Raw genomic sequence first — 23,907 nt, 5'->3', positions numbered from 1 at the left:
ATTTTGGCTGCCCAGACTGTTGGGTTTCCAGAGGGATTTTGGTTCATGTCCTGCTGGATGTCAATCAGTGCCACACCAGAATTCAGCCTGACCATCACCACACGTGGCTGTACAAAGCTGGGGCTTGTCCTCAGCCTTTGCACAGGTCTGTGTGAGCTGGGAAGGGCTGGACAGGAGGGGAGTTGATCACCATGAGTGTGGTAAAATATCCCCTGATTTTTGGAACAATCAGCACAGGGATTCCCTGAAGCCTCAGGGAGGGGAAGAGGTTATCCAGGGGCTGCCACTCTGAAACAAGAACTCATTCCTCATTTATTTAATACTGAAATGTAGATGTGGAGGTGTCCAGCAGCCTCCAGCCTAGTGAAACTACAGGAAAGTGGTGTGGACTACACAGACTTTGCAATGGGGAGTCTCTTCAGTCCCATGAGGACACCTGCTCACCTGTGTGACAAGGAGCAACCACCTTCCCAATCAGCCAGGCCTCCTGCTGCCTCTGGATGTCCTGGAGAACGTGCTGGGCCAGCTCCTTCTGCACGACCAAGACAGCCCCAATGCCACAGGGAAGGCTCTGAGCCATCTCCTCTGCAGAGAGGTTCCCCTCCTTGTAGAGCCAGCCAAAGATTTCAGGGATCTTCCAGCTGAGAGCATCTGGGGAAGATTGAAATTGCTGTGTGGGCAGCACAAGTGTTTGTTATTATTTATTATTTAGTGTCTGCAATGACAGGGATGTGTCACAAGAGCTGGTAGAGAGCAATTCCTGCTGCCACAGAACCCCCAAATCCCCGGGGCTGGCAAAGCCCTCCCAGCCCAGGGAGTGCCAGCTGTGCCCCGTGGCCACCTTGTGCCCAGCCCAGAGGACTCAGTGCCACCTCCAGGGGACACCTGAGGGGACCTTAAAACCCATCTCAATCCACCTCTGCCATGCTAGGGACACCTTCCACTGTCCCAGGCTGCTCCCAGCCCCAGCGTCCAACCTGGCCTTGGAAATTTCTTTCTTTCCAATTTCATTCTAGAGAAACACAACCCAACACACAGACACCTTTCTTTCCCCCTCCCCATCCCCACTGTATTTTTTAGACTCACAGTTTTCTTTAGTATTTCAAACTCCTGAATTCTTTTTGCCCAATTTTGGCTCCATCAGAAAAAGTTCTGCCTTACTCACAGGTGTCAGATGATGGGTGTCACTCTGATTTTTTAAGATTTTCTAAGCTTTCTGATGTTGACATTATTGTAGAGAACTTTCTCACACACTTTCTGTAAATAACTCATTGTTTTCATTCTTTTATGGAGGAGGAGAAATTTGATAGACTGTTAGTTTGTCCAGTGTCATTGGAGAGGTGGCACTGTCACCCTCCAATCCACTGTCACTTTTGGAAAACTGTAAATGTTAGAGTCAGAAAATAAACTGCCCTTTTGCTCTTCACCTTGAGAACAGCAGTGTGTGCTTGTGTTCTTTTGTGTTCCATAGCAACAGATGTGTGGGAGCTACCAAAAAGTCCATTAAATGTGTGTGGAGCAAATCATGCAAATTTATTGCCCTACCAAACCCCAGGATTTGGTCAAAATGTTTTGTTTGGAGAGGTGTCCTGAAGAACACACAATCTTTTCCCACACCTTTTGTCCTGGAGATGTGCTGCCCTTAATCTCCTCTGGAATTTCCCTTCTCCAAGGAGCAGTGGGGCTCATGACTTGGAACGGGAATGGTTTTGGCAGCCCCTTGGGAAGCAGCCACTTGGGGCCGTTCCCCTCTGCAGGGACATTTCTGAGGATTCCACAGCTGAAGCTGGAAGGTCAAGGCTGTGCTGGACCTGAGCTCTGTGCCACAGGAACCCCTCAGCACTCACCCAGGACGGCGCTGACGTGCTCGGGCAGGAGCCTGGAGATGCCCCCCAGGAGCCCCTCGGCCGTGGGGGCAAAGCCCTTCACATGCCCTGAGCGAAGGATGGGCAGCAGAGCTGGGCTGAACATCTTCCCTGGGGTCAGCAAAACATCTCCTGCAAACAACAGCCTCAGCTCAGTCCCGTTTAAAATCTCAGGAGAGGTTTAGAATCAAAAATCACAGACTGGTTTGGGTTGGGAGGGACCTTAAAGGTTTAGAATCAAAAGTCACAGAATGGGTTGGGTTGGAGGGACCTCGAAGCTCATCCAGTGCCACCCCTGCCATGGCAGGGACACCTCCCACTGTGCCAGGCTGCTCCAGCCCCAGTGTCCCACCTGGCCCTGGGCACTGCCAGGGATCCAGGGGCAGCCCCAGCTGCTCTGGGAATTCCATCCCAGCCCTGCCCACCCTGCCAGGGAACAATTCCCAAGATCCCACCCAGTCCTGCCCTCTGGCACTGGGAGCCATTCCCTGGCTCCTGTCCCTCCATCCTTGGGTCCCCAGTCCCTCTGCAGCTCTCCTGGAGCCCCTTCAGGCCCTGCCAGGGGCTCTGAGCTCTCTCAGAGCCTTCCATTCTCCAGGCTGAATTCAAAGGATTTGTTTCAAAGGCCGTGGCGTGGTTTTGGGAATGCTTCCCGGACAGGTTCTCTCGCGGTCCTTGCAGAAGGCCTTGGGAAGGAGGCAGCAGAGCAGTGGGCACCATCCCCACCCCACGGACCCACCAACCCAGCCCGACGGGAGCGGCCCCGGCCCCGCAAACGCCTGGGGAAGAAGGGGAGCGCACCCAGCGTGGTGTCCCCGCAGCTGCCCGGGGCTGGCGAGGAGCAGCGCAGCGAGGATGTCAGCAGGATCCTCCGCACGAGGCCGAAGCCGCGGCCGTGGATGCCGGGGGAGCCCAGCCCCAGCAGCGCGTCCCCCTCCTGGGCTCGCTGCAGCCCCGGCAGCCGCTGGCCCCGCTCCACCGCGCCCACCGCGAACCCCGCCAGGTCACAGTGCCCCGGGGCACACGGAGCTGCCACTTCGGTCACCTCCTCACCTGCAAGGGGAGAGAGAGAGCGGTCAGCGCCGCCGGCTTGTGGTCGTTTTAGGCTCACAGAATCCCAGAATGGTTTGGGCTGGGAGGGATCTGAAACCCACCCAGTGCCAGCCCTGCCATGGCAGGGACACCTCCCACTGTGCCAGGCTGCTCCAGCCCCAGTGTCCAGCCTGGCCTTGGGCACTGCCAGGGATCCAGGGGCAGCCCCAGCTGCTCTGGGAATTCCATCCCAGCCCTGCCCACCCTGCCAGGGAACAATTCCTCATTCCCAATATCCCATCCAGCCCTGCCCTCCCTCAGCTCAAAGCCATTACTGTAACACCATTTTAAATTTATGGCATCTCCTAAAGTCAGCAGCACATCCAGGGATACACAGCCTAAGAAGATTCAGATGCATTTTTTAAATCCTTCTTGGTTTGTTACTTTACCTCAAGACTCCAACAAAACAAAGCTGCATGAAAGAAGAAGTGATTTTGTCATAATTAATTCTGGTACTCATGTGGCACCTCCCTGGTTATGGGAGAGGGCTTGGAAACATTAACATTGAGCAGTGTGAGGCTTCCAGTTCTGATCCCCTTGGCTCAGAGACAGAGAAGGAAGAACAAGGATCCAAGTGCACAAATCCTAAACCCCATCTTTCTGTGCTGACCCATTTTACAGACCAGGAAGAACTGAAGCACAAATTCCCAACTGCTTTTTCCACCAAACAGAAACCAGCAATTCCACGGTCACATTCTGCCTCCACCTCCCAAGTCCATTTCTCTGGTGATAAATTCAACCTCAGCCCCTTCACATCTCAGAGGAGAGGAGGGTCCATACCCAGGAAAGCACAGCCTGCACTCCTGCAAGCCTCAGCTATTCCTTCTTTGATGGTTTCCATCACTTCAGCATCGAGCTTGCCACAGGCCAAGTGGCTGAGGAAGAAGAGGGGCTCAGCCCCCTGGGCCAGGAGGTCATTGACACACAGGGCCACCAGGTCCTGCCCGATGGTGTCGTGTCTTTTACAGACCTGGGCCACCTGCAAAACGTGGTGGGAAGGAGAAACAGGCAAAACTCAATTATTCATCAGGGAAATCAGCAGAAACCTTCTTTTCTCTGAAAGGAAGCACTACAGGACATACATGGAAGACAGAGCCTGGTGCATTACCTGGTTGAAATCAAGAGGAAACAGCTCATTTTCTTGCAGACAGAAAAAGAAAAAATCTATTTTGCTTTTTTTAATGTTAGTTTGGATTTCAGCCAGAGAAATTCTATTTTAGCTTCCTAGAAATTGTCATTTTGAGATTTTTTTTTTGTTTGCTTTCTGGAATATTATCATAGAAATTTCATGATTATCATAAAATCATGGAATGATTTGGGTTGGGAGGGACCTCACAGCCCATCCAGTGCCACCCCTGCCATGGCAGGGACACCTTCCACTGCCATTCCCTGGCTCCTGTCCCTCCATCCTTGTCCCCAGTCCCTCTGCAGCTCTCCTGGAGCCCCTTCAGGCCCTGGCAGGTCTTTAGTAAAGCACAGACAGGCCCCTCAGGGAAGCTGCTGTTTGCTTTTAGAAGAAGCCCTAGAGGTCTCTGCATTTCACAAGTGATGAAACCTGGCTCAGGTGTTGTGGCTCCCATGAAGTTCTGACATTTCCAGCTCTCAGGGGTACCCTGGAGCCTCCTGATCAGCTCACAGGGCTGCCATGGACAGAGGTTACACAGGGATCACAGAATTCTGAATTCAGAGAATTATTTAGGGTGCAAAAGGCCTTTAAGATCATCAGTGGATAAACTTTCAAGGAGGTTCTTTTCACTGACACAGTTCCACCTGTGCAGAAAAGGCCAGGACAGAGGGATGGGTGAGGGGACAATGTGGATAAACATGACTGGATTCCCAGTGGGAAGGGAGCAGCACCCAAACAGAGCCTGGGCTTGGATTCCTGATTGATTTCCCTGGCTGCTGGATTGGGCAGTGCCATGGAAACAGGCACCCATGGCCTCTGCTGCATGGCAGCACCTCCCTGCCACTGCTCCAGGAGCAATCCAACCTGTCCTTGGCCAAGGAGGAACCTTGGGAACACAGCTGGGGATGTCCCTGTGCCAGGCATTGGAACAAAGGCCCACAAGAGCCTGCACCAATCACTTTTTCATGCTCAGAGGTGTCTGAGGGTGTGAGACTGCCAAAGACTGGGGGGTGATTCTGCTCAGTCTTCTGCTGTTTGTTGTGCTGGCATTAAAGGCAGAAACCATTTGAAACAAGGGACATTGCTGTGCTTGACAGTGAAAGGAGCTTCAGCTCTCCACTCTTCTGATGGCTGAAAACCTCCTGATTTAATAGATAAATAAATCCCCAGGTCAGCTCATCCTGATTCAATTCATAAATATATCCCTGGTTCAATTTACCCCAATTCTCTACATAAATACTTTCCTAACTCAGCTTGTCCTGCCTGTTCTTGGCTAATTAAAATTCTTAATTTCTCAGCTTCTTTCTTCCATCCTTCCTTTCCCCAGTGCCCTGACCTGTTCTCCCTCTCCACACACAATTTATTAGGCTGAGCCTGCCAGTTCTCACCCCAACAACTCCCTGTGCTCCTCCACACAGACTCTCCTCAAAGCCAGTGGAGCCTCCAGTTTATAGCAGAAATTCTGGGGTTCAGTGCCTCAAGTTTTCAGCTAAATTTGGGGTTGTTATCATTTCACCACAAAATATCCTCATCCTCAATTAAATATGCCCAGGCCTTGCACAAATAACAATTTCCAAAGTGCAGGTGCCCACTGTGGAGGACTCAGGAGAGTTTGTGGAGCTCAGGGGGGTGCAGCTGGTGGCACTGGCTGTGGCACTGCAAGAGCCCTGGCAGGTGGCTGGAGCCCTGGTTACTGAGAATTTCAGACTTTCTGTGCTAACAAACACTGACCCTCAAGGGAACACTGCATTTAACCTCAAACTGTGGAGAAGGCTTCCAAAATTAAATGATAAAACTGAAATGATGGGTGTGTAGTTTAAATAGAATTGTGTAATATCATGTGGTAAAAAACTTAAAGTTTTAGAATATAGTAATATATACAAAAAGTTTTAGAATCTAGTAATAGATATAAAACAAGATAAAAGTTTTAAAGCAGAAGCTACTCCTTCTTCTTTACCTTTTTCTTCACAGGTTTAAGTATCATTGTGTAATTAGACAAAGAAGTCCACAGGAGTCATGAGTAGTTAGTTACTAAGTTAAAAGTAAAAACAATTTAAGTGTAATTTCTTAATTAGACAGTTTATCCTTAAAAAAACCTTATAGAAAGAGAGATACAACTGCATTTTTTACCTTGTTAGCAAAGTACTGTAAAACTCACAACTTGTAAGACTGTAACAAAAATAAAAACTAATAAATATCTAAGTCCAAGATACAAGATACAAACATGTAAAGAAACAACATAAAGACATCAAAGTCAGCAAAGAAAAAGTCAAATCCCAAACAGGGGGGATGAGGAAATGCCTTAATCTTAAGGCTGAAATCCTCTTGCAAAACTACAGAGAAAAACTCTTTTGCTCTACATGAAAGTATAGAGAGATGAAAGTGTTCAAATTGATATCAAACAAAAGCCTCCACACCAAAGTAAACAGAGAGGAAAGCAGTTGTAATCTATAGGAAGTTTAAACAGAGAAAGAGAGAAAAATGATATGACCCTACACTCCCAAAGAGAGAAGACCTCTATTTCCAGAGATAAAGATGATTTTAGAAATAAATAATAATTTAAAAAATCATAAAAATCAACAGCAGGTGCCATCAGTGGAGCTGCCAGGTAATTACTGCTTACCTGCAGTTTGGGTCCAAGGCCCTTGGTCTGGGACACCAGGATGGGATCATCATAGCCAGATGCCTTCAGGTCAAAGAAAGCAGCAAAGCCTCCTCCTTCTGAGCGAGCTCCCGCTGAGGACAAACACAGCATGCACTGCATTTGTGGGCAATAAAACACCCAAAACTCTCACCAAGAAAAGAACTGCAAATTATCCCAGAATCCCTGGGGCTGGCAAAGCCCTCCCAGCCCATGGAGTGCCAGCTGTGCCCCATGGCCACCCTATGCCCAGCCCAGAGCACTCAGTGCCACCTCCAGGGGACACCTGCAGGGATGGGCACTGCAGAGCTCCCTGGGCAGCCCCTGCCAAGGCCTGAGCACCCTTTCCATGGGCAAATTCCTGCTGCTGGCCAAGCTGAGCCTGCCCTAGCCCAGCCTGAGGCCGTTCCCTCTGCTCCTGTCCCTGTGCCCTGGGAGCAGAGCCCGACCCCCCCGGCTGTCCCCTCCTGGCAGGGACTTGTGCAGAGCCACAAGGGCCCCCTGAGCCTCCTTTGCTGCAGTGTTTTTATTACTATTATTTCATTTATTTATTTCCATTATATTCCTCCCCATTCTGTACCTCTAAGAAGCACAATCCCCTCCAGGGCAAGGCAGGCATTTGTTCATTCATCATAAGAGGAGTGACAAGAAAGAAACTGATTTTCTTTCTTTCTGCTGATCCCAGCCCAATTTCCCAAGCTCAGTTTCAATGCCACGAGTGCATTGCCCAACCCCCAGGGATAGTAAAACCAAATACTGAGGGAATTCCCAGATTCTTCCCAGTCCTACCTGCCCTGGTGCCTCTCACAGCTGATGTTTGTGGCAGACAGCTCAAAACCTCCCTGGCTCCAGCTCCCCCCTGTCTGTCCTTGTACATCAGGGCCCTGTGGGGAGGGAAGGACGAGCTGGCAGCAGCAGTGACCCTTTCTGCAGGCCCAGCAGAGGTGGCCCAGATGTGAGAGGCAGGGGGGAACATCTGGGCTGTGCTCACGTACAGGGGCTGGCGCAGCAGCCGCAGCCCCCGGTGCCCGATGTCCCTCCTGAAGGTGGCCCCCTGGAAGTGGATGGTGGCCACCCCCCTGTTGGCTTCTGCCAGGGCTTCCATCAGGTCCTGCCTGACAGCAGTGATGGACAGGACTCTGCCACCACTGGTCACCACCCTGCCATCCTTCAGCGCGGTGCCCCCGTGGAACACCTGCAGCCCCAGCTCCTCGGCTCGCAGAAGCCCTGCAAAGGAAATGTGGGGATTCTCTGAGGGCTCTGAATTGCATTCTCCATGGACAATCTCAGAATTAAGGTGGGAAGAGCCCTTCAGGCTCATCCAATTGCACCTCAGCCCCACCAGCAGCACCCCAAACCCTGTCCCCAAGGCCACATCCAGACTGCTCTGGGACAATTCCAGGGACTCCAAACCTCCCTGGGCAGCTCAGCCCAAGGCCTGGCCACTCTGCCAGGGACATTTTCTTTCCCAGTCTCCAAGCTGAGCCTGCCCTGGTGCCATCTGAGGCCATTTTCTCTCCTCCTTTCCCTGCCCCTCCTGGCAGGGACTTGTGCAGAGCAGTGAGGTCCCCCCTGAGCCTCCTTTTCTCCAGGCTGAGCCCCCCCAGCTCCCTCAGCTGCTCCTCCCAGGCTGTGTTTTCCAGACCTTTCCCCAGATCCATTATCTTCTGTGGACAAAACACTAAAGGTTGTAGTCCTTTATTCAAGGGAGAACATGAGAAATTTTCACCTTTGCATTTTTCTGAGAAACAGAATCATCAGTGAAAGGCATCCCACTGCATGGGCCCCAGGAATCCCCTTGTGAGCCATTCCATCATGGAACCCCAGACTGGTTTGGGCTTGGAGGGACCCTAAATCCCACCCAGTGCCACCCCTGCCATGGCAGGGACACCTCCCACTGTGCCAGGCTGCTCCAGCCCCAGTGTCCAGCCTGGCCTTGGCCACTCCAGGGATCCAGGGGCAGCCCCAGCTGCTCTGGGAATTCCATCCCAGGGAACAATTCCTCATTCCAAATCTCCCACCCAGCCCTGCCCTCTGGCACTGGAAGCCATTCCCTGGGTGCTGTCCCTGCATCCCCTGGGAATTGTCTCTCTCCAGCTTTCCTGGGGCTCCTCCAGGCCCTGCAAGGCCACCCTGAGCTCAGCCCAAAGCTTCTCCTGTGCAGGTGAGCAATGCCAGCTGTGCCAGCCTTTCCTCCCAGCAGAGCTGCTCCAGCCCTCTGCCCATCCTGGAGCCTCCTCTGGGCTCTCTCCTACAAGTCCACATCTGGGGCACCCCAAAAGTAAAGAAAGAAATCCCACAGGAGCAGAAGTGTGGGATCCAGGAGCCCCCAGAGGACACATCCCTGCCCTGTGCCAGGAAAGCTGTGCTCTCTCTGGGAGCTGTGCAGGGTTTTCCTGCAGGAAATCACAGTCCACAGCCATTTCCTGCCTGGATTCTCCCTCTCCCTGACTTTTCCATCAGTGCTGATGCTACCTCTGCTCTCCCTCCCTGTTCCATCCTGCCCTCTCCACACAGTTCCCTGCAACACCTGGAACTGCTCCACAAACACTCACGGGGGCTGCTCTGACAGGGGAGCAAAACTGTGCAAGGTTTGGAGTTTTTTAGATTCCTGTTTGGAGGGAAGGAGAAGGGAAGAGGAGGAACTGCTGCCATCACCTGGGGAATGAGAACCAAGCACATTTTGTTTAGATTCCTGTTTTGATAAAGGAACAGGAGGAACTGCTGCCATCACCTGGGGAAATGAGAACCGAGCAGAGTTTTCTCCTTGCTACAGGCTCAAGGAATTCCTCCTCCTCCTGGCCCTGCTGCAATGGAAATCCAACCCCTTTGCATCCTGCTTTAAGGAACACTCCAGAATAAAAGGTTTGTCAAGCCATTGAAATCAGAGAATCAAAGAACATCCTGAGCTGGAAGCACACACAGGGATCACCCAGTCCCACCCCTGGCCCTGCACAGGACACCCCAACAATCCCACCCTGGAAGCATCATCCAAAGATATGTGATTCGGTGTGAAAAAGAGAATAAAACCAATGAACCCCATGAAACTCTGAAGTGGAAGATAATAACAGAATAATAACATAATAATTAAATAAATAATAATAACTATAATTATAGAATTACAATGAATAAAAGAAATAATAAGAAAATTATAACAAATAAAAGAATGATAAAAGAATGGATTGAATTCCATTGGTTTGACTGTCTTGTTTGTGATTAACAAGCAGGGGGTCAGAAACCCTGCCAGGGACGAGGCACCAGAGCACAACCTTGTCCCTGGGCAATGGAGAAATGGAGAATCTCTCTTTCCCCAGAGAGAAAATGCCAAAAATTGCTGCCAGAACTGGGGAGCCCTGGCCAGGAGCTGAGGTGCTGGGCTGGGCTGACACCAGCAGAGGGTGGGACTGGCAGGGCAGGAGCTGAGTGGGAAGGAAATGGTTCTGTAACAGTTCCCTCTGGTTTTAAACACTGCAAACATCTCCAGGAGATCCTGAACCAGGAGCACTGGGACAGAGGAGATGGATATTGATTACCTGCATCAATCCTGAATAGTTATAGCCAATATCCACATGGATATTGATATCTAAATGAATATTGAATACCTGCATGAATCCTGAATAGCTATAGCCAATATCCAAATGGATATTGATACCTAAATGAATATTGAATATCTATAGCCAATATCCACATGGATATTGATACCTAAATGAATATTTAATACCTGCATCAATCCTGAATATCTAAAGCCAATATCCAAATGAATATTAATATCTAAAAGAATATTAAATACCTGTATGAATTCTCAATATCTATATCCAATACCTAAATGAATATTGAATATCTATAGCCAATATCCAAATGGATATTGATACCTAAATGAATATTGAATACCTGTATGAATCCTGAATAGCTATAGCCAATATCCAAATGGATATTGATACCTAAATGAATACTGAATACCTGTATAAATATCTATATCCAATATCCAAATGGTATTGATAGCTAAATGGATATTGAATACCTGTATGAATCCTCAATATCTATATCCAATACCTAAAAGAATATTGAATACCTGTATGAATCTTCAATATCTATATCTAATATCCAAATAGTATTGATATCTAAATGAATATTTCTATGCAATATCCAAATGAATATTGAGAACCTGTATGAAACCTGAATATCTATAGCCACTATCCAAATGGATATTCATATCTAAATGAATATTGAACTCTGCCTCCAAGGGCCACATCCAGAATTCAGTATGAAACCTGAATATCTATATCCAATATCCTAATGGTATTGATATCTAAAAGAATATGGAATACCTGTATGAATCCTCAATATCTATATCCAATATCCAAATGGATATTGCATAGATATTCAAGAGTCACAGAGATATGCAATATCCATTTGGATATTGGACATAGATATTCAAGAGTCACAGAGATATATCCAATATCCAAATGGATATTGATATCTAAATATAATACCTGTATGAATATCTATATCTATTATCCAAATAAATATTGATATCTTGATGAATATTGAATACCTGTGTGAATCCTGACTATCTATATCCAATGTCTAAATGAGTATTAAATCCCTGTATGAAACCTGAATATCTATATCCAATGTCTAAATGAGTATTAAATCCCTGTATGAAACCTGAATATCTATATCCAATATCCAAATGGATATTGATACCTAAATGAAAACTGAATATCTGTGTAAATCCTGAATATCTCTGTTGAATATCTATATGGATAATGAATATATATTAAATATTCATATAAATATTGAATATCTGTCTAATATCCAAATGAATATTGAACATCAATATCTAATATATGTATCTAGAATATCTAGATCAAATATATGTATATGGAATATCTGTTCTAATATCTATATGAATATTGAATACCCATCTCTAATATTTAAGTTCATACTGAATACCTACATGAATTTGGAATATCCCAGTGCCCACCTTGCCCAGATCCTGGAGCTCTGTGAGGAAGTAATTAAATCATTAACAAGCTCCCAGAGTTACCTGTTACCTCCTTGCCTTTGTCAGAGTCTCCTGGGTATCCTGGGCTGGCCATGACCACACACACAGCAGTTCTGTTCTCCAGCCAGGCTGGCATGCAGCTGCAGAGTTTGCCATCAATTGTTGCTTGAATCACTTCATAAAAATCATTTTTAAGCAGAGGGAGAATTACCTGTGGAAAAGTTTTCAGAGTGATGGAAGTTAATTTTTATTTTGCTGGCTTGTTGAAATTCACCTTAGGAAGAATTCAATTGATGGAATCCAGTCTGTATGTGCCAAGCCAGTAGAGTTGGAAACTCTGGGTTTTAATTTAATTTGCAGCATCTTTTGGCACCAGTCATAAATTTAGAAACATAAGGTGTGATCTTATGTAGAAGGAACATGAAATTAGGTCTCTCCCATTCTTCTTCTATCCAGAAAAACAAAATCTGAGGAACAGATTTTTTAACTAATAATTCACAGGAGCTGATGAGGCAAAATGTTACCTCAGACATTGTCTAAGATGTTCACATCCAGACCTTCCCTAGAAATAAACTACAACAGAAGAGGTAAAAAATGGAGCATCTTTAATTTTCCAGTGTTCCACTCACCTGACACTGGGGATCCCCAAATTGGCATTTAAAGTTTAAAATCTTCACCCCCTCCTTGGTCAGCATCAAACCTGTTTGCAGCACACCTGGACACAAAGCCAAGCAAATGAACTTAAACTTTTATTTCTTTCTTTCAAGAATGCCTTTAAAAGAAACAGAGAATTTTGGAGCATTCTGCAAATCAAAAGGCCTTAGGAGCAGGAGTTCTGCAAGTGATAATAATTCCCAAATATCCATAAAAGTGACAAGCAGCCAGCTGAGGAGCATTTTAAACCCCACAACATTTTAAACCCCTCAAAGCAAAGGTTCTCAGGCATCGTGCACCCAACTCCACTCTTACTCAGGCATTGTAAAATGGCCCCAAAAGCAGAATTTGAAGATGGGTGGGAGTCCAACTCTTTAGAGGTCTCAGTGAGATCTCAGTGCCAACAGCAGCCCTTGGCATTAAGTGGCACCTGTGGGCACCACCTGCCTTTTCCAAAAGAGCCTCTGGATAAAGACCTGGAGAAAATGGACATGGTTGTATGCAGGAGGGATCAGTACTGCAGGACTGAAGCATATGTTCTGCCCTGAATGCAAATAAATCTGTTTTATTTTAAAATATTTAATAAAATCACGCTGTTTTAAGGGAACAAGGCCAAGGTTCTCTCCCAAACAAAGAGCTGTGGACCAAATTGAGTGAGGCTTAACACTGCATGAAAACTGAGCTGCTGCTGGGTTATTTGTTTTAAACAAACACCATCTGGAACTCAGGAGCAGCCCCTGACAATGGAAGTGACCTGGAGGGGGGCTCACCTTGGCTTTCAGGGGCTCACTCACCTACATAGGCTGCTCCTTCTTGCCTCAGGCTGTCCACAACCTGCTGGAGGATGGCACCCCTGATTTGCTCCAGAAGAGCCTCTGGGACCTGACAACCAAACCAGAGCATGAGGCAGTGGTGGCATCTGCTGGCCTTGCTGGAGGGACTGGGCAGGGCTGAGGAGCTGCCTGAGGTGTTTGCTTTAATCTTTCTCTTTATTACAGTTTTGCTGCTGTCCCCCCCAAGCCCTGCTCCTTCCCTTGGAGCAGGGAACAGGCAGCAACACCAACTGGGTGTTCTTACAGAGCAAAACCAGGGAAAAAGTTGGTTTGATTCAAAAAAACCCCACAGTTCCACGAGTTTATCCCACATGGAGCACTTGCCAGCAAGGACAAGGAGTCTGGGAACAGAACCCACAGGCAGAGAAATGGGGCTGTTCTCCTTTAGTTATGATATTTGACCAGAACCTTCCAAATCATCCTCAGAGAGCGTTTTGCTGGCATCTGTCTGGCTAGAAGTGATTCTCAGCCCTTAGCTGACAGAAAGATTTGCTGAAGTATTTTTCTTTATTACAATTTTTGCTGCTGCTTCCCCCAAGCCCTGCTCCTTCCCTTGGGGTGCTGCTGCCTGAGGGAGGGAATCTCAGTGCCCTGCCTCCAGTGGGGGTCTGGGTGCTTCTGAGGGGGGTCTGGGACTGGAACCTGGGCTGAACACAGCCAGAGTGCCTCTGTGCTTGGAGAAACAGCCCCTGCAAACGTGGTGGAGCCGTGCTGTAAGGACCAGCAAGGACCCCCAGGCTATGCTCAGGGCACACAGGGAATTCTGCAGGGATTCCTGACCTGTGGCTGACGGGAGCAGAGAAACACAAAGCTCGGGAACAACAGAGGAGGTAAAAGAGAGGCTGCTCCAGAGAATGAGAGCCCAAAGGATGGCTGGTGGGGTGAGAGCACTCCGGGAGCAGCAGGGCCCTGCAGGGCTGTGCAGAGCAGGGCTGGGCAGAGCAGGGCTGGGCACAGCAGGGCTGGGCACAGCAGGGCTGGGCAGCAGCAGGGCTGGGCAGCAGCAGGGCTGGGCAGCAGCAGGGCTGGGCAGCAGCAGGGCTGGGCAGAGCAGGGCTGGGCAGCAGCAGGGCTGGGCAGAGCAGGGCTGGGCAGAGCACCAGGGCTGGGCAGAGCAGGGCTGGGCAGAGCAGCAGGGCTGGGCAGAGCAGCAGGGCTGGGCACAGCAGGGCTGGGCACAGCAGGGCTGGGCAGCAGCAGGGCTGGGCAGAGCAGGGCTGGGCAGCAGCAGGGCTGGGCAGCAGCAGGGCTGGGCAGCAGCAGGGCTGGGCAGTAGCACCAGGGCTGGGCAGCAGCACCAGGGCTGGGCAGCAGCAGGGCTGGGCAGCAGCAGGGCTGGGCAGCAGCAGGGCTGGGCAGAGCAGGGCTGGGCAGCACCAGGGCTGGGCAGAGCAGGGCTGGGCAGAGCAGGGGCCCTACCTGAGGCACGGGGCAGTAGGCTCCCATCCCCGCCGTGCTGGGACCCTGCTCCCCGTCCAGCAGCCGCTTGTGGGGCTGAGCCGGGGGCATGGAGGCCACGGTGACACCGTCGGTGAAGCAGCAGCACTGCAGGGAGAGACAGGCACAGCGGTGACAGCGGTGGCAGTGGCCACCAGGGACAGCACTGCTGAGCCTCAGCTCAGTTCTGCTGGAGAATGAACAAATTGCAGAAGCTCAAACTGCAAAGTGTCACCGGGATATTTAATGAAAAATCTTCTTTGCCCAGGATTTTTCTCCTGAGAAGCCTCAGAAAAGAAATGGAAACAGTAATTATCTGTTTGCTTTGGAATGTGGTCTGGAGGTTGCTCACCAACAAGTGCATTTTGATTGGTTCCATGTGAATTGTTTTTAATTAATGACCAATCCCTGTCATTAATTAAAACCCCTGTGTCGGGGCTCTGGTCAGTCACCGGTTTCTATTATTCATTCTTTTCTAGCTTTCTAATGTCTCCTTTCTCTTTCTTTAGTATAGTTTTAGTATAGCATTTCATATAATATAATAAAATATAATAAAATATGATATAATAAAATATAATAAAATATGTTATAATATTATATAATAAGATATAATAAAATATGCTATAATATGCTATAATAAAACATAATAAAATACTATATAATATGATATAATACAATATAATAAAATATGATATGATATGATATATAATATAATATGCCTTCTGAGAATATGGAGTCAAATTCTCATCTCTCACCTCATCCTGGGGACCTCACAACACCACAGCAAAGGATATTCAATCCCACCCAGGGCCACCCCTGCCATGGCAGGGACACCTCCCACTGTCCCAGGCTGCTCCAGCCCCAGTGTCCAGCCTGGCCTTGGGCACTGCCAGGGATCCAGGGGCAGCCCCAGCTGCTCTGGGCACCCTGGGCCAGGGCCTTAGCACCCTCTGAGTAAAGAATTTCTCAGAATCCATTTAGATCCAACAGGATCCATTTATTCTGCTACAAGCCCATTGACCTGAAGGATTCATTATTTCTCTCTCATGTTTAAATTACCAAGAGAAATGGTGGCTGTCATTACAATTCCCTTGTGTTGAATCAGATTTTGAGTCACATGGACCATGCCTGTCCTCTGGCATGCCAACAGCCTAAAGGAGGCACTCAGTGTTAGCAGAACGTTGCAGATGTGACACCAATCACCAAAAAGCACGTTTTGGGTCACTTTAGAGGAAAAAAAAATTCCCCCTAAAATGGCCACTATAAATGCAATGGCATTGTTAATGTAGAAGAAAAATCTACTGACAACATGCATTGGTCAGCATGACACAGGGCTTAGACTGCATGTTATGCAATAGATATTCATTTGTCAAAGTGCAAATTAAACAAAAATAAGAAAGAAAATTGAAACAATAAATGTGGGTGTTTATACAGAAGCACAGCAATAATGCCAAAGAGCAAAGGCACAACATCACACCATCAATACCTACAGAAAGTTCTTCCCCTTGGAGCAGTTCTTCAATAACAACCATTTCTCCAAACATCCTGTCCTGTAAAAGAACAAAATAAAAGAAATCCCCAGTGAGCAGATCTGAATCTGAATCCACTGCCTAAATCCTCTCTTCATTTTCTTTTAACAAAAACCCAATGTATATGAGAAGTGCCAGCTTGCTTGAGTGCCAGTGGGGAAAGCCAATGGAATTTCATTTGGACATAAGGAGGCAACACTGCAAGATTCCCTATCAGGCCTGGGAGACAAGGAAAAATTACAATTTGGAGGGACAGAGAAGTGGGACCCGAGGCTGGAACAGAATTTCAGTCCCAAAAGCTCCTGGCCCTGCCTGGGGCACACAGGAGGAGTCTGAGGAGACCCAGGGAAGCTCTCGAGTGGAATGAACAATTCATCCCACAAATACCTGCCCCCTGTAGCAGGAATTACAAACTCCCAGAGTACAGAGCACCCAGATTTGGACTGGCAGGGATTAATTAAGGATTTTCCTACCTGCATAATCTCCTGGACAGCTCTGCAGGCCTCCTCCTTGCTGGCTGCAATGGTCACTTCCTTCCTGGCCGCTGGCCCCCGCGCCCGCACCACCCGTGCAGGGAAGTCTGTGCTTTAGGGGAAGCAGAGGGGGGTCAGACATCCCTGCTGCATCCAGGGAAATCTCCACTTTGCTCCTGGATGCCCCCCACATTCCCACTGTGCCTCCAGAATTCCCCCACTTACCCTGAAACACAAGCTAAATCCAGAAGTTAAAAAAGAACAAAGCATCACGCTGGTAGTGAGCGGATTTTAACTGTACCCAGCCAGCCCTGGCTTGTGAACAGCCAAAAAAACCTTTTCTGAAGGGCTGAATCTCCTGTTTCCTGGAAGAACACCTCACTCTCCTTCCCACAGTGTGATTTCTGTCAGGTTAAACCTCAGCCCAGCTGATACCACCCAGGCTCCCCTCTCCCCATCTCTCTGGGCACACCTGGGACAGTTTTCCCTTTGGAGCCCTGCCCTTGCTGACAGAGAAGGTGCTGGCTGTGTCTCTGTGTGGCAGCAACACAAACTGGGAGTTCTTACAGGGCAAAACCAGTGAAAAGGTTGGTTTTATTCCCAACCTTTAAAAAAGACCCCTTTTAATAAAATAAAAATCCTTTTAATATTTTTTTTTTAATTAAAAACACCCCAGAGATTCTATGAGTTTATCCCACATGGAGCACTTGCCAGCAAGGACAAGGAGTCTGGAACAGAACCAGGCAGAGAACTGGGACTGTTCTCCTTTAGTTATGATATTTGACCAGAACCTTCCAAATCATCCTCAGAGAGCGTTTTGCTGGCATCTGTCTGGGTAGAAGTGATTCTCAGCCCTTAACTAACAGAAAGACTTGTTGAAATACTTTTCTTTATTACAATTATTTGTCTTATAAATGGTTTATTGAGCATCCTGAAGGAGCAGATGGAAAAGAAGAGCTGGGAATTCAGAAAAGAAAAATCAACCTGCTGCAGTTCACAGAACTGTGAATCCCAAAAGGTTGGAAGGGACCACGCAGTGCCACCCCTGCCATGGCAGGGACACCTCCCACTGTGCCAGGCTGCTCCAGCCCCAGTGTCCAGCCTGGCCTTGGGCACTGCCCAAGGGATCCAGGGGCAGCCCCAGCTGCTCTGGGAATTCCATCCCAGCCCTGCCCACCCTGCCAGGGAACAATTCCTCATTGCCAAGATCCCACCCAGCCCTGCCCTCTGGCACTGGAAGCCATTCCCTGGCTCCTGTCCCTCCATCCTTGTCCCCAGTCCCTCTCCAGCTCTCCTGGAGCCCCTTCAGGCCCTGGCAGGGGCTCTGAGCTCTCCCTGGAGCTGCTCCTCTCCAGGTGAGCACCCTCAGCTCTCCCAGCCTGGCTCCAGCAGCTCCACACCCACACCTTCATCAGCTGTCTCTAATTAGAGAGCTGATTAATCCAGCAGGAGCTGAGGGGTTCCCAGGTGGTGGCAGAGCAGCCCTGTGTACCTGGAGATGAACCTGCAGGCCTCCTGGGGGGTGCTGAAGGCTGCCCAGCGCGCCGTGGGGAGCCCGTGGCGCTGCAGGAAGGCTTTGCTGGAGCTGCTGCTGGAGGCCAGCTGGGCTGCCCTGGCCCGGGGCCCGAAGCACCGAACTCCTGCTGCCCTCAGGTCATCCACGATCCCTGAGCCAGGAAACAGCACAAGCACCCAGGGTGCTCTTTGTCCCGGAGCCACAGAAACAGCACAAGCACCCAGGGGCTCTTTGTCCCGGAGCCACAGAAACAGCACAAGCACCCAGGGTGCTCTTTGGGGACATGTGACAAAAGGAGATTGCCATCCATCATCCCTTTGTTACACCTCCCTTTGTCTCAGGTCAGGAATTCACCTTCCAAGTGAGGTTCTGAATACCCACTGACCCTTCTCAGCCTGTGGGTTCAGGGCTCTCTAGCTCTGTACTTTACTGAGCACTCCCACAGTTACCCCCCCATTTTAAAGCAGATTTCAAGTGTTGATATATTATATATTATATTATATTATAGCTATATCATATTATATTATAGCTATATCATATTATATTATAGCTATATCATATTATATTATAGCTATATTATATTATATTCTATTCTAGCTATATTCTATTCTATTATAGCTATATTCTATTCTATTATAGCTTTATTCTATTATATTCTATTATATTATAGCTATATTCTGCTATATTCTATTATATTATAGCTATATTCTGCTATATTCTATTATATTATAGCTATATTATAGCTATATTATATTATATCTTTATTTTATTATATTATAACTATTACATTATAACTTATTTTTATTATAATTTTATTTCTTATATTATAAATATATTTATAGTATACTTATATTTATATCATAATTATATTACATTCATACAATTTATATTTTTTTCTGTCAAATGAGGTTTATTTAATTATTTTGTTAACTTACCAGCTGCCAGAAGAGCTTCTGGGCCAACTACCACAAGCCCAATGTTGTGATCTTTGCAGAACTGGGTGACAATAGTGTGATTGCTCACTAATACAGCTGAAAAGGAAAAATTATTAACTGGTGAATGTAAAGCCTAAATAAGAGACAGGAGATGAGAACGTCTTTTTTTCTATCCTCCTAAAAGTGTGATTAAAATCATGAAGCAGCCCACTAAGGGCAAAGTGGAATATCAATGTAATAATAGCAGAGTCCAAAAGGAGCTGGGAACAACTCCAATTTGCACTCCTGTTTTTGATACACATCTGCTAACTGATTACATCTCTTTTACTTGCCATGTGCAATCAAGATATATTTTTAAAAGCTGCTTATCACAACAACTTTGAAAAATACTACTTTGAAAAATACAACTTAAGGTTGGGAAAGAAACTCAATTTCAACAGCTGTGTAAAGATTTACTCAAAGCATTGGATGATGCAGTTAAATTTCACTGAGCAGCCTGGGCAGACACTGAGATGTTTCTGTTCAGAATTAGGAGCTTTGAGCCCTCTGCTCCTGGGTCAAGTTTCACTGGAACTGGTCACTGAATTCAAGCACAAGAGTGGAAGAGATGAGGTGTAGAAATGCAGTCTCATATAAGCCTCACTAGCTTAAGCAGCAAGGCTAAAAACAAACAGAGCAGGGTGCTTCAGGAGGCAGCTCTGGAATTCAGAAACAAAGCACAAAGTAGAGCAGAAATCTGTGCCTTCAGTCATTTGTGGCACCTGTAAAAGACGAGCAGCTGGCACCTGCCTGTGGGATTCACATTCTCTGAACCTGAGAGAAGCAGAGAAAAGAATGATCAATATAATTCTTATCTCATTTGTTGTGCCAAAGGGAAATGCACTGTGGAAAATTGTTTAGCTGAAGGGAATTGGGAACTGGATTCTGGTGTGAGTGTTGTGATTCACACCAGTTGAATCCAGGTGTGTGAGTTGGGACTGGCAGCTGACAGTCACGAGATTCTGGGCAGCTGAGTGAGTTGGGTGCTTGGGCAGATTCAGTTTTGATGTAATGTAATACAGAATATTTAAGTAATTAATTAGCCTCCTGATAAGATGGAGTCAGGTGCACCATTTTCTCCCCCTTGTCGGGGTTGCCCTGCATTTACTATACCTGCCTGTCACCATCATATTTTCTGAAAAATCCTTTTTGCTCAGGATTCTTCTCCTGGGAAGCTGAAAAGCCTCAAAGAAAAAGGAAAACAATATTATCTCATTTGTTTTCCCGTGTTTTGCTGCCTTGGAATGTGGTTGGAGACTGTTTATCCAGCATGGGAATTGTTTTGACTTACTGACCAACCACGGTCAGGCTGTGTCGGACTGAAAGGAGTCACAAGCTTTCATTGTCATTCTTTGTAGCCTTCTGTCTGTATCCTTTCTCTATTCTTTAGTCTAGTTTAGTATAGTATTCTGTAATATCATACCATAATAAATCAGCCTTCTATGAACATGGAGTCAGATTGATCATTTTCCTCCTTCGTCCTGGGGACCCAGCAAATACCACACCTGCCCAGTTGGTTTGTCCCAGTTGCTGCAGTGCTGATTGCTTGGACGGGGATTTTTCTCCCCCCTTTTTACCTGAATTGGAGATTTTCCCGTTGTCAGCCGTGCCTGCATTTCCTGGAGCCACAAACACGTGTTTGACGTGGGGGGACTGGGCCAGCTTCCAGGCCAGGGCGTGCTCCCTGCCCCCGCTGCCGATCACCAGCACCCGCTCAGCCATGGCCCTGCAGGACACAGCTGTGGAGAGCCTCACTTCAGTCAAACACAAAACAGAGACAATTCCTCCCAGGCTGAGCCTGGGAATCTTAGAGGAAAGAATTCAAACAAGTGTTATCTCTATTTCTGTAACCATTGTTTATAGTTATGGTTCTCCAGAGTGTGCTATTCACAGTCACCAGCAGTGTGAGATTCACGTTCTCTGAACAATCCCTTTGCCCAGGATTTTTCTCCTGGGAAGCTGAGAAGCCTCAGAGAAAAAGGAAAACAATAATTATCTCATTTGCTTCTCCTGTGCTGTGCTCATGAGGAATGTGTTTGGAGATTGTTCACCCCCAGGTGATTGTTCCATTGCATTCTGCTGGGAGCTGTTTTCACTCTTTGGTCAATCAGGGCCAGGCTGTGTCAGGGCTCTGGAGAGAGTCACCAGTTTCCATTATTATCTTTTTAGCCTTCTGTAAGGATCCTTTCTGTATTCTTTAGTATAGTTTAGGGCAGTATTTGTTAATACAGTATCATAAAATAATAAATTAGCCTGCTGAGGACATGGAGTCAGATTCATCCTTCCTGCCTTCATTGGGGCACCCCACAAATACAGTACACCTTAGTGAGTCACATCATAAAAGACTCTCTACTTTCATTGAACACAGCCTTCTGATCCACCTGGAGACTGGAGTCTTTCTTTCCATCCCTGACTCAACAGCAGCACCCCTGCCCTCAGCCAACAGCACAGGGATTCCATCCCACTGCCACAGCCTGTGGGTGACATTCACCCAGTTTGGGGCACAAAGGGCTTGTAGGCTGCAGGACACAGTGGCTGTGCCAGCAGTGCCCCTGGATGGGCACATTGGTCACATCTGCTTGAAATATGGACAGCAAGTGCACTGGGAACTGTTCCCACCTCTTCCAGCAGAGTCAAGATTTCATCTCTTCCCACAGATAGGAAATAATCATGCCTTGAGTAGGTCTCATCAAGTCCTTTGCACAACTGCACAGGACAGGACTAAAAGTGTCATACAAATGCTCTAAAAATGTATTTTAATATATTTTATACATATGTTTTATCATAATATGTTTATATACATATTTATATATACATATATATTTAATATATACATATATGTATATATACATATTTTATTTATGTTTATATAGATATCTTATATGTTATATATGTGTTTCTAAATAAAAATAAAGAAATCTGTACCTAATAAACAAATTATAATAAAATATATAAGACAGAACTAAGCAATGAATATCTGTATAATGAATAACTACACAATAAACAGATATACAAAAATAAAAATGTAATTGTTCATCTCCCTTTCATATTTAATAAACATATTTCAGTCTGAATGCTGTGGTTGGTCTAGAAGCTTTTAAGAGTGCAATCCTGCTCAGCAGTAAATGGCAAAGGCAGATTTCAGGAGAGATTTTATCCACGGACAATTGCTTGGAGGACACTTCAGCAGAGCAGCACACTCAGTAAAAGACAACTGTTCATCTCACTGGCACACTGACATTTCGAGCAGCTCCTCAGCAATAGTTCGTGCAGATTAGTTTGGATTTATTTCAGAAATGTTATCATAGGTCACATCTGCAAACTTAATTTCTCCCTATGTGCTGCATGTGGTCAAATGTCAGAGAGAAAAATGCACCCCAGAAGGTGACCTTTAAAGGGGTGCTAATGGAGAAACCAGTCCTTAGCCTGGAGAGGGATCGTAAATTAAAGGTACCACAGACAGCAGCAAGTGCTGCTGCCTTCTCCCAAGGAATGACAGCCCCTGGGTTTAATTCATTGTGCAGCTTCCAAAGGCAAACAGGAGCTAAATGGTGACACTGAGGGAGAATATTCCAGGCAAGGTGTTCACGGAGCTGTGATACACCAAGAATTGTGCTTGGAGCTCCCGAGACAGGATTACACTGCCTTTGCTCACTACAAAATCCAGTTTAACTCTCTCTATTTCATCCTTCTTGAATTGCCCAAGCACAAAGTAAGGAATTCTCAGAGCCCAACCCTGGGAACTGCAGAGTTTTGGGGGTTATTTGCTTTTAAACGTCAGCTGTTGTGCTCTAGGTGTACAAACAGAGCATGTGCCTCATGCTCTACCAGGACTGATTTCCTTGCAAAAGACTTTTCTCAGCCTTTTTGTTGGGTAGCAATCCAGAGTGTCAGGCTGTGTCCTTCCTTTTGTCACTGCCTGAGAAATAATCCCTGGAAGTGGCTGTGAATGTGAAGATGAGTTACCAACTGCTCTGTCTCTAACAAGGGCACCAACGCTCTCTGCCAGGCTCCACAATGGTACAACAGTTAGCAATGAAAAGGAAAGTGGTTTTAAAAGCAATTCCACACCACACCCCACCTCTTGCCAATAATCTCACAATTCTGTGAAGTTTCTAAAGCAGAATGAATTAAAGTTCTGAACTGGGAAGAGAGTGAAAGCAAGCAGTGCCTCCAGCCCTTAGGGAAAAATTCACTTTCCCATTCCACCTCCCCGTGAGGACACTAAGGATGTTTTTTACAAAGCCAAGAAAAAGCATGCTGGAAGAGAGGAACTTTGGTGAGTGAGCTGGTCCAGGAGGGAAGGCTGGAGAGAGGGACAGAGGTGCTGGAGAAAAAGAGAGCTGCAAGGACTCCTGGTGCTGGGAGGAAGGCTGTGGAGAGGGACATCTCAATGGAATTATTTTCCCTTACCGTGTCAGACCCAGCTGTTTGCCTGCACAAAAGGAGTCCTCCAGAAGGATCTTCCTGCAGTTCCTGCTTCAGCTCCAAATGATTTCTGATCTCCTAGAGCACAGAATAAGAGGTGGAAGAGGCAGCCAGACCTGCACCTGCCCTGTCCCCCTTGATCCTCCACCGTCAGCAGAGGATCCCCAGCAGCATCCCCTCAGTGCCTCCCACCCTTCAAGCCCTTCCCACACCCTCAGCACTGTGGACCCTCCTCTCTCCATCTTCCTTGGTTAAAGTCACAAACAGCTCCTCCCACACGACTGTCTGACCATGGAAATAGGATTCAGTCAGCCCTGGAGAAGAAAAAACC

The 23,907-nt window shown here is 47.2% G+C and overlaps 1 protein-coding gene across 1 annotated transcript in view; it reads right to left on the bottom strand.

Annotated features, from left to right (window-relative positions):
• The window catches only part of LOC132324145 (trifunctional purine biosynthetic protein adenosine-3-like), a 29,519-nt gene extending 5,826 nt beyond the window's left edge, over window positions 1–23,693 (bottom strand). Inside the window, exons 1-17 of the mRNA XM_059840180.1 lie at window positions 23,562–23,693; window positions 20,726–20,887; window positions 19,110–19,205; window positions 18,151–18,325; window positions 16,659–16,770; window positions 16,147–16,206; window positions 14,639–14,764; window positions 13,181–13,268; window positions 12,362–12,447; window positions 11,775–11,943; window positions 7,720–7,951; window positions 7,514–7,608; window positions 6,707–6,819; window positions 3,738–3,936; window positions 2,667–2,918; window positions 1,848–1,997; window positions 445–651 (exon numbers count right to left, since the gene is read on the bottom strand). Of these exons, the coding sequence (XP_059696163.1) occupies window positions 445–651; window positions 1,848–1,997; window positions 2,667–2,918; window positions 3,738–3,936; window positions 6,707–6,819; window positions 7,514–7,608; window positions 7,720–7,951; window positions 11,775–11,943; window positions 12,362–12,447; window positions 13,181–13,268; window positions 14,639–14,764; window positions 16,147–16,206; window positions 16,659–16,770; window positions 18,151–18,325; window positions 19,110–19,205; window positions 20,726–20,870 (2,305 nt within the window). The 5' untranslated portion in view covers window positions 20,871–20,887; window positions 23,562–23,693. The remainder of the gene's footprint in view (window positions 1–444; window positions 652–1,847; window positions 1,998–2,666; window positions 2,919–3,737; window positions 3,937–6,706; window positions 6,820–7,513; window positions 7,609–7,719; window positions 7,952–11,774; window positions 11,944–12,361; window positions 12,448–13,180; window positions 13,269–14,638; window positions 14,765–16,146; window positions 16,207–16,658; window positions 16,771–18,150; window positions 18,326–19,109; window positions 19,206–20,725; window positions 20,888–23,561) is intronic.
• Between the last annotated feature and the right edge of the window lie 214 nt (window positions 23,694–23,907).

This window comes from Haemorhous mexicanus, chromosome 2 (genome assembly GCF_027477595.1).
Source record: "Haemorhous mexicanus isolate bHaeMex1 chromosome 2, bHaeMex1.pri, whole genome shotgun sequence".
Lineage (NCBI taxonomy): Eukaryota > Metazoa > Chordata > Aves > Passeriformes > Fringillidae > Haemorhous > Haemorhous mexicanus.
The sequence above is the reverse complement of the archived record's forward strand: the minus strand, read 5'-3'. Positions and strand labels throughout refer to the sequence as shown.